Raw genomic sequence first — 12,559 nt, forward strand, 5'->3', positions numbered from 1 at the left:
CACTGAACCAGCCTGTCACATTTGCCTCTACTATTTACTTTGGTCAGCTTTTTAGGAGAACTCTGTTCAAGGCTCTACTTAGCTTACAGGAAGTAACCTGAGTGTGTTTTTGTTGTTAGAAGCTGATGAAGTAGACTCTGAAGACAGCTCTGAACCTCCACACAAGAGGCTTTGCTTATCAGAGGATGATCAAAGCCTTGATGATTCTACTCCATGCATTTCTGTTGTTGCAGTTCCAAGTAAGTTCTTTTATATACTCCTGCAAATATATCTGTTGGTAAAGGTTAAAAATGGACTCTTGAATCACAGTAGAATATTCTGCATGGGTTTTTTTCTTCCAAATTTTATTAATGTACTTGGTTATCATATTTTTTCAGCCTTGTGTAGTTTTGCAGCAATTAGTATTGGCAAAATAAGCCTGTGTTAAAGTAGTTTAGAGACCTGCAGGCGCAGGTGCATTGAATAAAATGAAGGATAAGTAAATTAGCAACTCGATACTCTCCTGTGAAAAGATTTAGAGTTTTTTAATGATCAGACAGTACAGGTAGTATTTCAGTGTTTTATAATATTGAGGTGTTTGTAAAAGAGATTGATGTAAAAAATACAGGATGAATACGAAATTAATTTTCCAGAAGTTGAATATTAAAAAGTTTAGTGTCATCTCCCAAAGGGAGACAAACCCAGATCTAGTTAAAATACCAATTTGCAGTGCCTGGAGTGCCTATTTGTTTGGTGGAACTCCATAGAAGTTCCTTAGAAATAAAGGCATTATCATGTTGAAGTTATGAAGGAAGGACTGGGGAAAATGCATGCAGCCAAATGATTTGAATGTTGTCCTTTAATTTGAAAATATTGGAGGTAGGGCTGGAAAAGAAATATTAATACAGTTTCAAATTTTTGCATCAAACACATTTTGTTTATGTTTCACATTAGGTCATAGTTGTAGTCAAGCATAAAACTGAAGATTTCTAAATCCATATTTAAATTTTACAAAGAGAAACAGTTGATAATAATTTTAGTGAATTTACTGTGTCAACAAATAAATACCAAATAAGGCTCTTCAAAATTTTCACTTCAAAGGTAGCAATTTATACCATTTGTAGCATGTGTGAAAAAATGCTTCAGGAGTTAAGTATGCAACTAACTTACCCATTCTGAAGTTTCAGAAAATGATCAGAGCTTTGAGGTGACCATGACTGCTACCGCTGAGGTAGCTGAAGATGAGATTAATGAAGGAACTGTTACCCAGATTCAGGTACAGTAAAAGTTCAAAATTTACCTATTTGATCTATGCTTTTATTTAAATTGAAATGAAAAGAGAAGCAAGTATCAGAAATGCTTACTAAAGGACTTAAGACTCTTTGAAACTAATATATGTGAGCAGAGATCTTGTTTGTAAAAATGCTTGTCTGTAAAAGGACAATTGAATAATTTTATGTATGAGAGAGGTAAGTTGTAGTCTTAAGTTGCAGCCCAAAGAGCAATACTGCAAAGAGTAATAGAGGTAACCCTCCACTGGTAGTTATGTGCTCTGTGATCTGCATAGAAGACAAGTTTATCTGTTATTGCTGTCATTCTTTGATTATAAATTAAGCTTTATAACAGGCTTAAGTAGGCTTTGTCTTGTCGCCAGTCCTAACAGTTACATGCTGTTTTCTTTGTGGGTATACCATGTTTAAAAGTTCTAGATTGGAGATGCTGGATATAATCTTGTTTCAAACACAGCCAGTGAGACTCTTCTTATTTACTGTACATTAAACAAGAAGAACAATGTTACCTAATTAATAACTGTATATTAATATGTTAAGTCTTACTAAGGTGTTTTAAAAAAAGTGATAGTTCCAATGCCATATCTAAGGCATGACACTTTTGAACATTCAGCAAGGTGGCAAGGTGTGCTGATTTCATTTTCCTTCCAATTATGTCTCCATGTTAATTGCAAAGTGATATAAACAACTGAATATCTGATTGTATCATTTCATATTGGTCTTTTCAAGATTCTTCAGAATGAACAGTTGGATGAAATCTCCCCAATGGGCAATGAGGAAGTATCAGCTGTTAGTCAAGCCTGGTTCACAACCAAAGAGGATAAGGATTCTCTAACCAATAAAGGTGGGGTATTTCAAATGCAGTTCTTCCATGCTATAGAAAGGTAAACTATTCCAAATGTCTCAGAACGTTTTGCAAGTTGCATAAAATGGTGTCTGGTCTGGCTTTCTGGAGATGGGCCATGCTTGCAGTGGTGACAGTAGTGGCCACAGTAGAGAAGGGCTGTGAATGCTGTGTGTCAGCCCAGACTGGGCAGAGAATTGCGTTTGCCTGGTCAGGGGATGGGAAGCTGCAGCAGAAGTGGGGGACACCAAGAAAAAAACAATCCATGCTCAGGTTAATGGAATTGCTTCAGAAGAAGAGGGCTCCTGCAGACCAGGACCTAATGAAATAATCTCTGCTACTTCTTAGACTTCTACCCCACTGGGCATTCCTCCCTTTCCACATATATCTGTGCAATCATGTAGTAGCTGCTGAACTCAAGAGATTTTGTCTTTTCTTTCCTGCCTACAGGAGAAGTGGCTTTCTAAACCTAGAGAAAAAAGTTAGAATCAAATGAAGATACGTTGTCTCTCTGGTTTCCTCAGACCCTCTACTGTATTTCTTACTTTGACTTTTACATTTACTAGAGGAACTTTTCTTTATTTTTTTCAGTCAGTTCAAAGCACCCCCCTCTTTTTGTTAGAAACCTTTAGGAAGAGACACAGAATTGTCAGCTGGTCAAAGGAGGTCACTCAGTCTGGTGATTCCAATTAAGAAGTTAATAACTTGAGGAAGATATTTCTAGTAAAATATGCCAAGAGAAATGTTTGAGAATCTCCACTGTCTGAACTTTTCTTGTAACTTCTGTGGTTTGTCGCAGAGATCAGCAGTGAAGGAATGCCAGTATGTTTCTTTTACAGAGTTTGGCATGTGTTGCCTCAGCTTAGGACTTTATAGCAGTCTCCACCTAATAATGCTTTCTTCCAGACCTCTGAGTAGGTTATGATAATCTTGACTATGAATATTCAAACATGTGAAGTGCAGAATATATGTCCTTTCCTAAAATAGTTTATTATTAAAGTTTATTCCATGTAAAGAGTAGCAGTGTCCTATTAAGGCAGGTCTGAAGCTTGCATCTGTGTGAATCACAGTTACTGAAATACATTATTTTTCTGTAACTGTGGAAGAAGAGATTGAAGCTATGGGACACAGGGAAGGAGTACTCTCTCACCAGTTCAAATGAAGTTAGTAATAGTGCCTGTACTTTTCATTATAATTGGATTTGAGTAGACAGTCACTTTGGTGTGCTCACTCTCTCAGCTCTGGTAATTAGCAGGCTGAGAAGGAAGTACCCTGATTTTCCTGAGCAGAGGTGGGCACATAGCCAGCACACACCAGTGTGTAAACTGGGTCACACCAGCATAAGCTCAACTAAAAGTATGGTGTGACCATAAGGGGGAAAAAAGGATCATTTAAAGTAGGAATGTTTTAATGTTTTATTAAAAGACTTCAGGTTTGGAATTCTCTCTCTGAATAAAGTTAGTTGTGTTTGCTTTTAAAGTTTAGCTGGCACTGTAGTTACTAAAGGCATAGGGAGAGAGGAAACGTTGTTTCTATTGGCTTGCCACTTTTATTTGGGGAACTAAAAGACCCACCACAAGATTTTCTGTTGGCTGTGACCCCTGAGCATTACTCCCAATGCAAAAAGGAGGAGAGAGATGGGGACCAGCTTGTCAAAAAGAGGCTTAATGGAGCATTTACCTCTATAAAAAGCACTCACAGTAGGTGGCACTGCTCTCATGTTCAGCAGTGTTAAGGCATGAAAGAGAACCCTACCTTGTTACCAATTCCTCAGGTGATCTTCTGAGTCGTATTTTAAGTTCCAGCTTCTGGAATCACTTTGAGTGCATGGAAATTTCAGCTGTCAGTTTAAAGACAGAAATTTTCTAGTTGCAGCTGAAGAGAAAGGCTGAAAATGTGACTTAACAGCGCATGGAGGAGTTCATGTTCTGTGTTTAAAAATGGGATGTTTTCGAAGAGGGGTCTGACTCACATTATTTAAATATTAGTTGAATGTTACTGTCAGTTATGAAATAACATCTGTTTAAAATTAATGCTAGTTATAATTTAGTAGTTAAAATTATTCTTTTCCTTGTTAATTCCAGTATGGGTCATGTTTGTAGCTACTTCTGTTCTTGCTGTTTTTCTCACCTTTACTTCAGTAATTAGCTGTCATTTCTATTTTCAGGCCATAAGTGGAAGCAAGGGATGTGGTCAAAGGAAGAAATTGACATTTTGATGAGTAACATTGAGCGTTATTTAAAGGTATGTTTAGAGTATGTTCCCTGCTCGTTGACGTGGTGATGCAATTCCTGCTAGAAACAACTTTCTTTAGTACTTCCCAGAATATACAATAAGCAATCTGAATCAGTTTGTTGTAGGAATGATCATCACCAATTTGAAATACATAAGAAAATGTTATTCATAGACAGGATTTAAGTACTGCTGAATGTAACATTGCTTTTAATTTTTGTACTGGATATATAGCCCGTTTTGAGCATTCTGACATGACATTTTATATGATTAAATCTCTTTCTCTGACTATACATTAAGGACTCATAAAACTTTTGTTAAAGATGGTGGAAAAAATTGCATTAGCAGTTTCCTTACTGAGCACTTAATACAACTTCCAGACATCCCTGGTGCTCGGTCTGTGATTGTGTACTGTATTAGCAGGATGCCTGTGTCTGCTTTCTTCCCCTTAAATTACTGGGGTCAAAGTTCAGTGTAAATGGGCATGTGGTGAACACGCTGACAGTGATAATTGCTCATAAATCATATTTGTGGTATGCTTGCAGCTGAGAATATTTGAGCTGAGCCCTTACAACTGAGATTATATAGCCTGGATATTACACCAGGCTATATATATTCACCATCCTTCACATGTGGTTAAAAAAAAAGCCCTGAATTTAGTGTTCACTGGAATAAAAATCCACACTATTAGTTGAAGAGAGTGTCTGCCCACACATATATTAGAGGTTTTGCCACAAAATCATTCATGGGTAATACTATGTTTTAAATCTAGTAAAGCTTTCTTAAGCTAGCTAAATAACTTCTGAGTTACTGATAAGTCATTTGATTCATTATTTTCCCATTTATCTGCTTTCTTATATTGATTTGAATAATTGAAATATAGTGATTCTTCGTTTAAGCTGAGGTTAAGCTTTACTATTATTACTTCATTGCAGTGTTTTTGTATTGAATTTATTTGAGTTCCCATCAGAACAAGAAGAGTAGTTTAGTTGAAATAAATAGCTTTTGTATAGGGGCTATCTAAAATTATGTAATAAATCAATATAGCAGTGTTTGACAGCCTTCCCGTGTATGGCCACAGACTAATTCCACTATAGTACATATTCCATGATGTTCTATATGATGGTTCAATTTTTGATCTTAACATATACATTGGACAGATTTATTTTTTTTTATTATATGTGGATAGGTGTTAGAATTTCTGTGTCTCCCTGGACTCCAACATAAAAAAACCAAAACAACAAAACCTAGTGTTCAAGGATTTGTATTTGAGGGAGCTAATCCATAAATACTCCATTTTACTTTTGGACTGTAGTATTTTTGATACACAGAAAGCTGCATAATGGCTTCAGTTCTTGTGTTCTACTTCTTGATTCCTAGGAGACTTTATCTAAGGTGTTCTGTTTGTGGTTTTTGTTTGTTTTTTTTTTTAAATGCTTTGTTCTAGGCCCGTGGAATAAAAGATGCCACTGAAATTATATTTGAAATGTCAAAAGATGAAAGAAAAGATTTCTACAGGACAATAGCTTGGGGTCTGAATCGGCCTCTCTTTGCTGTCTATAGAAGAGTTCTTCGCATGTATGATGACAGAAACCATGTTGGAAAGTATGAAACCCTCTAATGCTGCATGGTTTTATTGGTATGAGTAGGGTCATGTATTTATGCTCAACATGTTCTGTGTGAGACAGAAAATTTTAGCCAAACAGGCCTAGATTTTGCTAATATGTCCCCTCTGCTCAATTCTGATAGCTCATCCTTGGCAATAGTTGTGTTCAGTTGATTCAATGACAGCTTTAAAGAACAGACAAACAAAAAGCCCAAAACAAAGGTGAATAACAGATTCTGATATGATGACAGGACTTGGACACAAGGATGGATCTCCTGAGAAGTAATTTTTTTCTAGAGCTGTGACCTGGAAGTAATTGATGCCCTGGCTTGCCATTTTTTAAAGCATTAATCTGGTGCTATCCAGAAAGAATACTATATTTTAGTTTTTGAAGGCAGCTGAAAATTAAAAATATTTTCTCAGTGCTGATATACTTTTTTGATGAAGAGTCAGCTTTATGGTGATGGTGAATTGGGACAGTAAGGAAGAAGCTGTTTATTTGAAAGACTAATGCAGAAAATTCTAATTCTGTTCATAGGAGTAAGATCATGAAGAATGAGGAATTTTTCTGACAAATGAGAGGAATCTTATACCAGTTAACCTTAGAAATGCACTAATGTGGAAAATGACATTTGTTCCTCACATTCAAGTGTTCAGTCAGATTGTGTCTTACAGCTGAAATTCCTTAATCTCTTGTTCTAGCTAAATGTGTGCCGTGTTGTTAGTAAAATAATATTTATGCTCTATTCTTTCTGTTTAAAATAATGTCTTTTTATTTACCTGTTGCTTAGGTATACTCCTGAGGAAATTGAAAAGCTTAAAGAGTAAGTCATCTTATGAACAAAGTCATTCTTCCTTGTTTATATTTAGTAGCTTGATCCACTTTTAAGGGTTTCCTTATATGAAATCACTGAAGAGTTAACAAATAAATTTGACTGCCCCAACACTACCCAGAAATAGTAGCTTCTATCTAAAGAAAAATGAAACTACATTTGAATTCTTTTAAATTTTTTTTCTAATGTGTGTTCAGACCCTAACAATATGTAACCAAGTTCTAAAGCAAGGCTTCTGTTGTAACTAGAAAAGTTTCAGATTTTTACAAGCACAGTCAATATTTGTGGTTATGAAAAATAGAAGTTCCTTTTCTTTACAAAATTTGAACAAAGGTTATTCCTACAGGAAGTGGCACGTCAAGAGTAGGATCTCCCCTAGGAAGTACAGTTGTCAGTACAGCTCAAAAAGCCTAATTTTGAGTATGAACCTGGTAGATCAAGGAGATGGGGCTGCAGATTTTATCCCCTCCTGCACATTTCCATGCTCGAGCAGCTAGAAGAAGCCGTAGCACTGAAGGGAGGAAGGAAGGGAGTATATTGCATTGCACTGATGGATCTGTTTGGATCAGTTGAGCTGGTTTGTGTCATTCACAAGGTGCCTGTGGTTCCAGATGTGTCAGAACTACTTATGGATCAGCATATTAAGCAGCCTGCTGTCATGTGAAGGAGAAAGATGATTGCTAAAATGATGAACATGACTATGCAGTGTTTTGCTTAATTTAAATTTTAGGATGCCTGGGTTTTCATTGGGCATTACTGAAATTTCTCAAGTGCTCTCTACATCACCTGAAAGTCATTGAGGAACCTGTACAGAATGGAAATTAGCTGTTTATCTAAACATTCATACTGTGTTTAACACACTCATTAAGCCTTCAGAATCTTCCTGTAAGACATATACTATGCATTTTATATGTATCTTGTGGCTCAGCTGGTTCAAAAGGCTTCTAGAAATACATAGGAAAAAGTAGCAGAAAATACTAATTGTAAAGTAGCAGAGTGATTTCTCCTTTCTCTCTTTAAGCCTGTCAACTGCACATTCATTCTGTTTTTATTAGAGAATATTTGATATTTTGGTAATTTCCTAACTGGGTATAGTATTAATGAGCACGTTTCTCTTTAGGCTGAGAGTAAAGCATGGTAATGATTGGGCCACAATAGGAGCTGCCCTGGGGAGAAGTGCTTCATCTGTAAAGGATCGATGTAGACTGATGAAGGATACCTGCAACACAGGTGAGGTAAATGCTGGTGTCAGAAGTGGATATTCTGGTTAAAATTCTGTCTCTTGTGTTTAATGGTTATAGAGTTACACTGCATGTTTGGTGTCAAGAGAGAGACAGAGACAATTCAGGAGTAAAGTACTGTTTGTTTTGTAATGTATATTTTCAAGTATAAAGGAAAATTCAGTTAGCCCTCATGTGAATAATGTGCACTAAATTGTTGCATGGTTAATTCACTCCAGCTAGTACAGTTCAGATAGTTTGGATCAACTTGCTTTGGTTACTATTTGTACAAGTTCTGTGTGGCCTTATTCATCTGTGAGAGGAAAAGAGAAATTTGGCAGCAGAGCAATGGAATTGTTGATTTGTTAATCAAGAATGAATATAATATAAATTATTAGTGATTAAGAGCAGTTACATCTTCTTCACAAGTTAATATTTGCATCTGGAATAAGGTGTTGACCGTTAAATATCTGCTGGCATGTTATGGATCAGAACAGAGAGTATGTGTTGCTAGTTAAGTTGGAGGGCTTCTCTCTCTTTCAGGAAAGTGGACAGAGAAAGAAGAAAAAAGACTGGCAGAAGTAGTGCACGAGCTGACAAGCACAGAGCCAGGTGACATTGTCACACAAGGTGTGTCGTGGGCTGCGGTGGCAGAACGGGTCGGGACGCGCTCGGAGAAGCAGTGCCGCTCTAAATGGCTCAACTATCTCAACTGGAAACAAAGTGGAGGCACTGAGTGGACCAAGGAGGATGAAATAAATCTGATCTTGAGGTTTGTTATTTTAGTTACTTTTAAAGGTTTGTAATATGTGTTGCTAGCGGGATTCCATTGGGGTTCATTTTGCTGGTTTCCTAGACACTGAAAATTCTAGAACCTTCCAAAAATCACTGCTGTGTTTACAGTTCCCAGAGATTTATTATTGAACATATTTTTTGTTTTTTGTTTTTTTAGTGAATGTTAGTGTTCGTGAAAGGTGTCAGATTGAAAACCCTGGAGACTGAAGTCTTCTTTATTCCACAGAAAAGGTACAGCACAGGCAGCAAACCATGCAAGCTTTCCACACGTTGCCCCACCGATGCGCTTTAACCCTTAACTGGAGGGTAGCTCAGTCTCCCTGCCCGTTCAGTCCTTGGCCTCTCTGCTGAGATGACCAACAAGGGTCAAGTGTGGTGGTGGTTTCTGTGATGTGGACATCTTGTCTACAAAGAACTAAACTGAGACTGCAAATTAATTTCATGTAGGCCAACAAATACTGATTGGATATCAGCATCTCTGACTACGTTTGAACTGGCAACCTGGTAGTGACTTTGGAAATCTTTTGCTCTCTCCAGTCCTCCTCCAATTTTGAATGCCTTTAACTCAAGCTTTTTAGCCAGTGGATTTTTATGGTTGGGTGGGAATAAAAAGCCAAGACATCCAGGGAATCTAAGGAATACTTACAAAGTAGTATTAACAAATTTACTGAAGCTGTTTGACATAAACTCAAAATGAGGAGCTGATTCCACATTTCAGAATGTGCTGGGTATATTTCTTAATATTTCTGGTTTGGTCTGTCCAGATATCCTTTACTTATCCTACAGGGTTGGTTTTGGTAGTTTTTTTTTCATTTTTACTTCTTTCTTTCTTTAGCTAGCAAGAGTGCTCTTGCCTTATTTGTGAAGAGGACTTTCCTTAACTTCCACAAAAATACTTTCCCCTCACTATTCACTTCTCTTTCATATGCTCCATGTACAGATAAGGGCAATTCAGAGATTTTTAGTGATTTCAAACAGATTCTGGTAGAAAAGAATGTCCCTTATCTGGAGAGCCTGCTGGGATTGATTTATGAGGAAGTGTTTAATGCTGTAGTTAACTTCATCTACTTTGGCTAAGAAGCATCTGAGAGAAGGCAAAAATCTGTGCTAAGGACAGATGGTTGTTACTTAGAAGAAAACAAGTAAATATCATAACATGAAATTAATTAAGTGAATGTTTGGAGTGAATCTCAGGAAGTATTTCCTGCCTTGGAGATTTGTTTGGGGAATGTTTTTGCAAAAAGAAAAGATGCAAGTACCACCACTTGGAATGCTTCACGATAATCTGATTTAAGACCTAATGTAAAAATAAATAAGGAGAATAATCCTGCATGGCAAGGAGATGGACTGGATCATCTAACAGGTCTAGTCCATCTTCTGTTGTTTATGATTCTGCTTGACCTCTGGCAGCGTGGAGCCTTGGAAGCCTGTGTCGATTCCTGAGCTCTGGTGGGCTGGTCACTAGCATGTCGTTCTGCGCAGTTTCGTGTGACACGGCCGGACGTGTGCGGCATCCTGCCGGGCTGCAGAGCAGTTTCTGACATGTCAATGTTTTCTCTGTCCTGCCAGGATAGCGGAACTTGAAGTTTCTGATGAAAATGACATCAATTGGGACTTATTGGCTGAGGGATGGAGTAGTGTCCGCTCCCCGCAGTGGCTTCGGAGTAAATGGTGGACCATTAAAAGACAGATTGCAAACCACAAAGATGTTTCATTCCCTGGTAATGTACTACTTGAACACTTCTCTTCTGAAAGCTCCTTTCACATATGTCAAAGGAATAAGGCTGCATTTTGTTGTCTGCTTACAGCATTGCTGGCCAAAGTGCACATTGCTCCTTTGCTGGAAGTTACTGGCCCCTTTAATCTGCTGGCTGAATTGCTCCTACAAGCAATCCTTAAGTGTTTCAGTCAAACAGGCCAAGCTGATGTGTACAATTAGACAGATTTTGCCATTCCTTCTGGCTTTGGATAAAGTGAGAGTATGTATATAAGCAGGTCAGCTGGCAGATCTCAGATGATGCTGATCTTTGGTATGGAGGGCAGTGACCTCTTCAGGTGGAAGAGGAGATGTATCTGCAGCCTAACTATGGCCTCAGGCTATGTGTGTTGCCTTTACTGTGTTAAAATGTAATCTCTGTCAGGTGCTGAGCCTTAGCTGTAGACAGAAAGTAGATCTACTACTAGGTGCAGTGAGGAGGAGGGCAGGAGTCAGGAATATAAAGCTCCCCCAAATACATTTCATACCATTTTCCTGTTCTGGTTTGGAGAAATTAGTGCTTAAGCCGAAGAGGTGTCTGTGACCTTCAGGCCTCCCTTTGTCTTACTTGGGGAGAGGAAAAATATCAGAGACTAGTCATATCATAATTAATGAAAGGTGTAATTTAGTGCACACTTGTGCTGTGGTTGACAGTGTGGTTATATATTAGTCCTGCCTCAAGGCTGCAGCTGAGAGTAGAGCCCCTGTTACCACACATTAATAGACAGTTGTTGCATCAAATAATTCATAAGATAAATGCAGCACTGCATCAACAGGCTCTGCTGTCTTCCCTGACAAAGGGGAGATGTTTAGGCCTTTTGCTGTAATGAATTCTAGAAAAGCTGAGGCCTCAGGTTTTGTGATCTGCTGTTACATCAGCTGCTCCCTCAGCAGGGCCAAAGCAATCATAGAGAAGAAGGATGTGTGGTTCTGTTGGAGCAATGGGCCTCTTCATGCACAGGTGAAGAATTGTGATATAACCTCTGTGGGATTCATTCTCTCTTGCTCCTCATTTTCAGTGACATTTCTGTGAAGCTCTTGAACAAATCTGCTTCCATGTTGTAGAAGATTAGAGGATTTACTTCTGGTAGCAACATTACACAGCTAGTGATACTGGCACTTGATAGTAGCTTGGGATATACCATGCATCATTTTAGAGAGCTCCAAAATTGTATGGGCTATGTGTTCTTTTTTTCCCCCATGCATCTTGAAGTGCCTGGGTTCCATGAAGAAATCTAGTTTACTGCTGTAGTTGGCTATAAATGATCTATGTATGTGCTAAATTTCTAGTTTCTGCATCTCTGGAAATGGCTTAAGTTCCAGATTCTGTAGGATTTTGTTTGCTCTTTTCATCTTGGGTAAATCACCAATTACAGCATTTCAAATGTGCTTGTTCAACCTGCTTTAGCATGAGTGTTTTTTCTCTCAGTGCTGATAAAGGGTCTTAAACAGCTCCACGAGAACCAAAAAAACAACCCAGGGCACCAGCTCCCAGAGAACAAATGTGGCAGTGGCTTAGCAAACACTAACCCCGGCTCGGGGGTGCAGCACGTGCAGATCCGCGTGGCGCGCTTGGAGGAGAGCACGGGCAGTGCCCCGAGCCCCATGGCAGCTCTGCAGATCCCAGTGCAGATCACCCACGTCTGTAAGTACTGAAACAAACCACTCACACAAAACCTGAACCTTCCTTCTGCTAAGGTGGTGAAGGAGGAGTGAGCATGTCTTAAACGGTTATATTCATTCTCCCTTGGTCATGCCATAACTTCAGTTGAAACATTTCTGTATTCCATTTACCCGTTTCTAATTTTGTAAGGCAAATGTTAATATTGCTGTGGCCATCATTCCAAGAAGCTACAATTGGAGCACCTGAACATAGGTGTTGTTGGTGTCTGTTTGTGTGTGTGCACACAGGAGTTTGCCACATGACCAGTTCTTTGAAAAGCTTTCACAAACTTCTTAATGAACATAGAGTGTGTGTGTTTATTCCTTAAGTTGTTTCTGGTCA

General features: G+C 38.3%; 1 protein-coding gene across 4 annotated transcripts in view; it reads left to right on the forward strand.

Annotated features, from left to right (window-relative positions):
* The window catches only part of DMTF1 (cyclin D binding myb like transcription factor 1), a 29,552-nt gene that overhangs the window by 7,884 nt on the left and 9,109 nt on the right, over positions 1–12,559 (forward strand). For all 4 annotated transcript variants that reach the window (XM_021531025.4, XM_077783669.2, XM_085569573.1 and 1 more), the window contains exons 3-12: positions 120–239; positions 1,161–1,255; positions 1,998–2,112; positions 4,280–4,356; positions 5,792–5,949; positions 6,742–6,774; positions 7,904–8,013; positions 8,547–8,775; positions 10,368–10,519; positions 11,984–12,199. In XM_021531025.4, the coding sequence (XP_021386700.3) occupies positions 120–239; positions 1,161–1,255; positions 1,998–2,112; positions 4,280–4,356; positions 5,792–5,949; positions 6,742–6,774; positions 7,904–8,013; positions 8,547–8,775; positions 10,368–10,519; positions 11,984–12,199 (1,305 nt within the window). The remainder of the gene's footprint in view (positions 1–119; positions 240–1,160; positions 1,256–1,997; positions 2,113–4,279; positions 4,357–5,791; positions 5,950–6,741; positions 6,775–7,903; positions 8,014–8,546; positions 8,776–10,367; positions 10,520–11,983; positions 12,200–12,559) is intronic.

The sequence above is a fragment of the Lonchura striata genome, chromosome 1A, assembly GCF_050655825.1.
Source record: "Lonchura striata isolate lonStrDom1 chromosome 1A, ASM5065582v1, whole genome shotgun sequence".
Classification (NCBI taxonomy): Eukaryota; Metazoa; Chordata; class Aves; order Passeriformes; family Estrildidae; genus Lonchura; species Lonchura striata.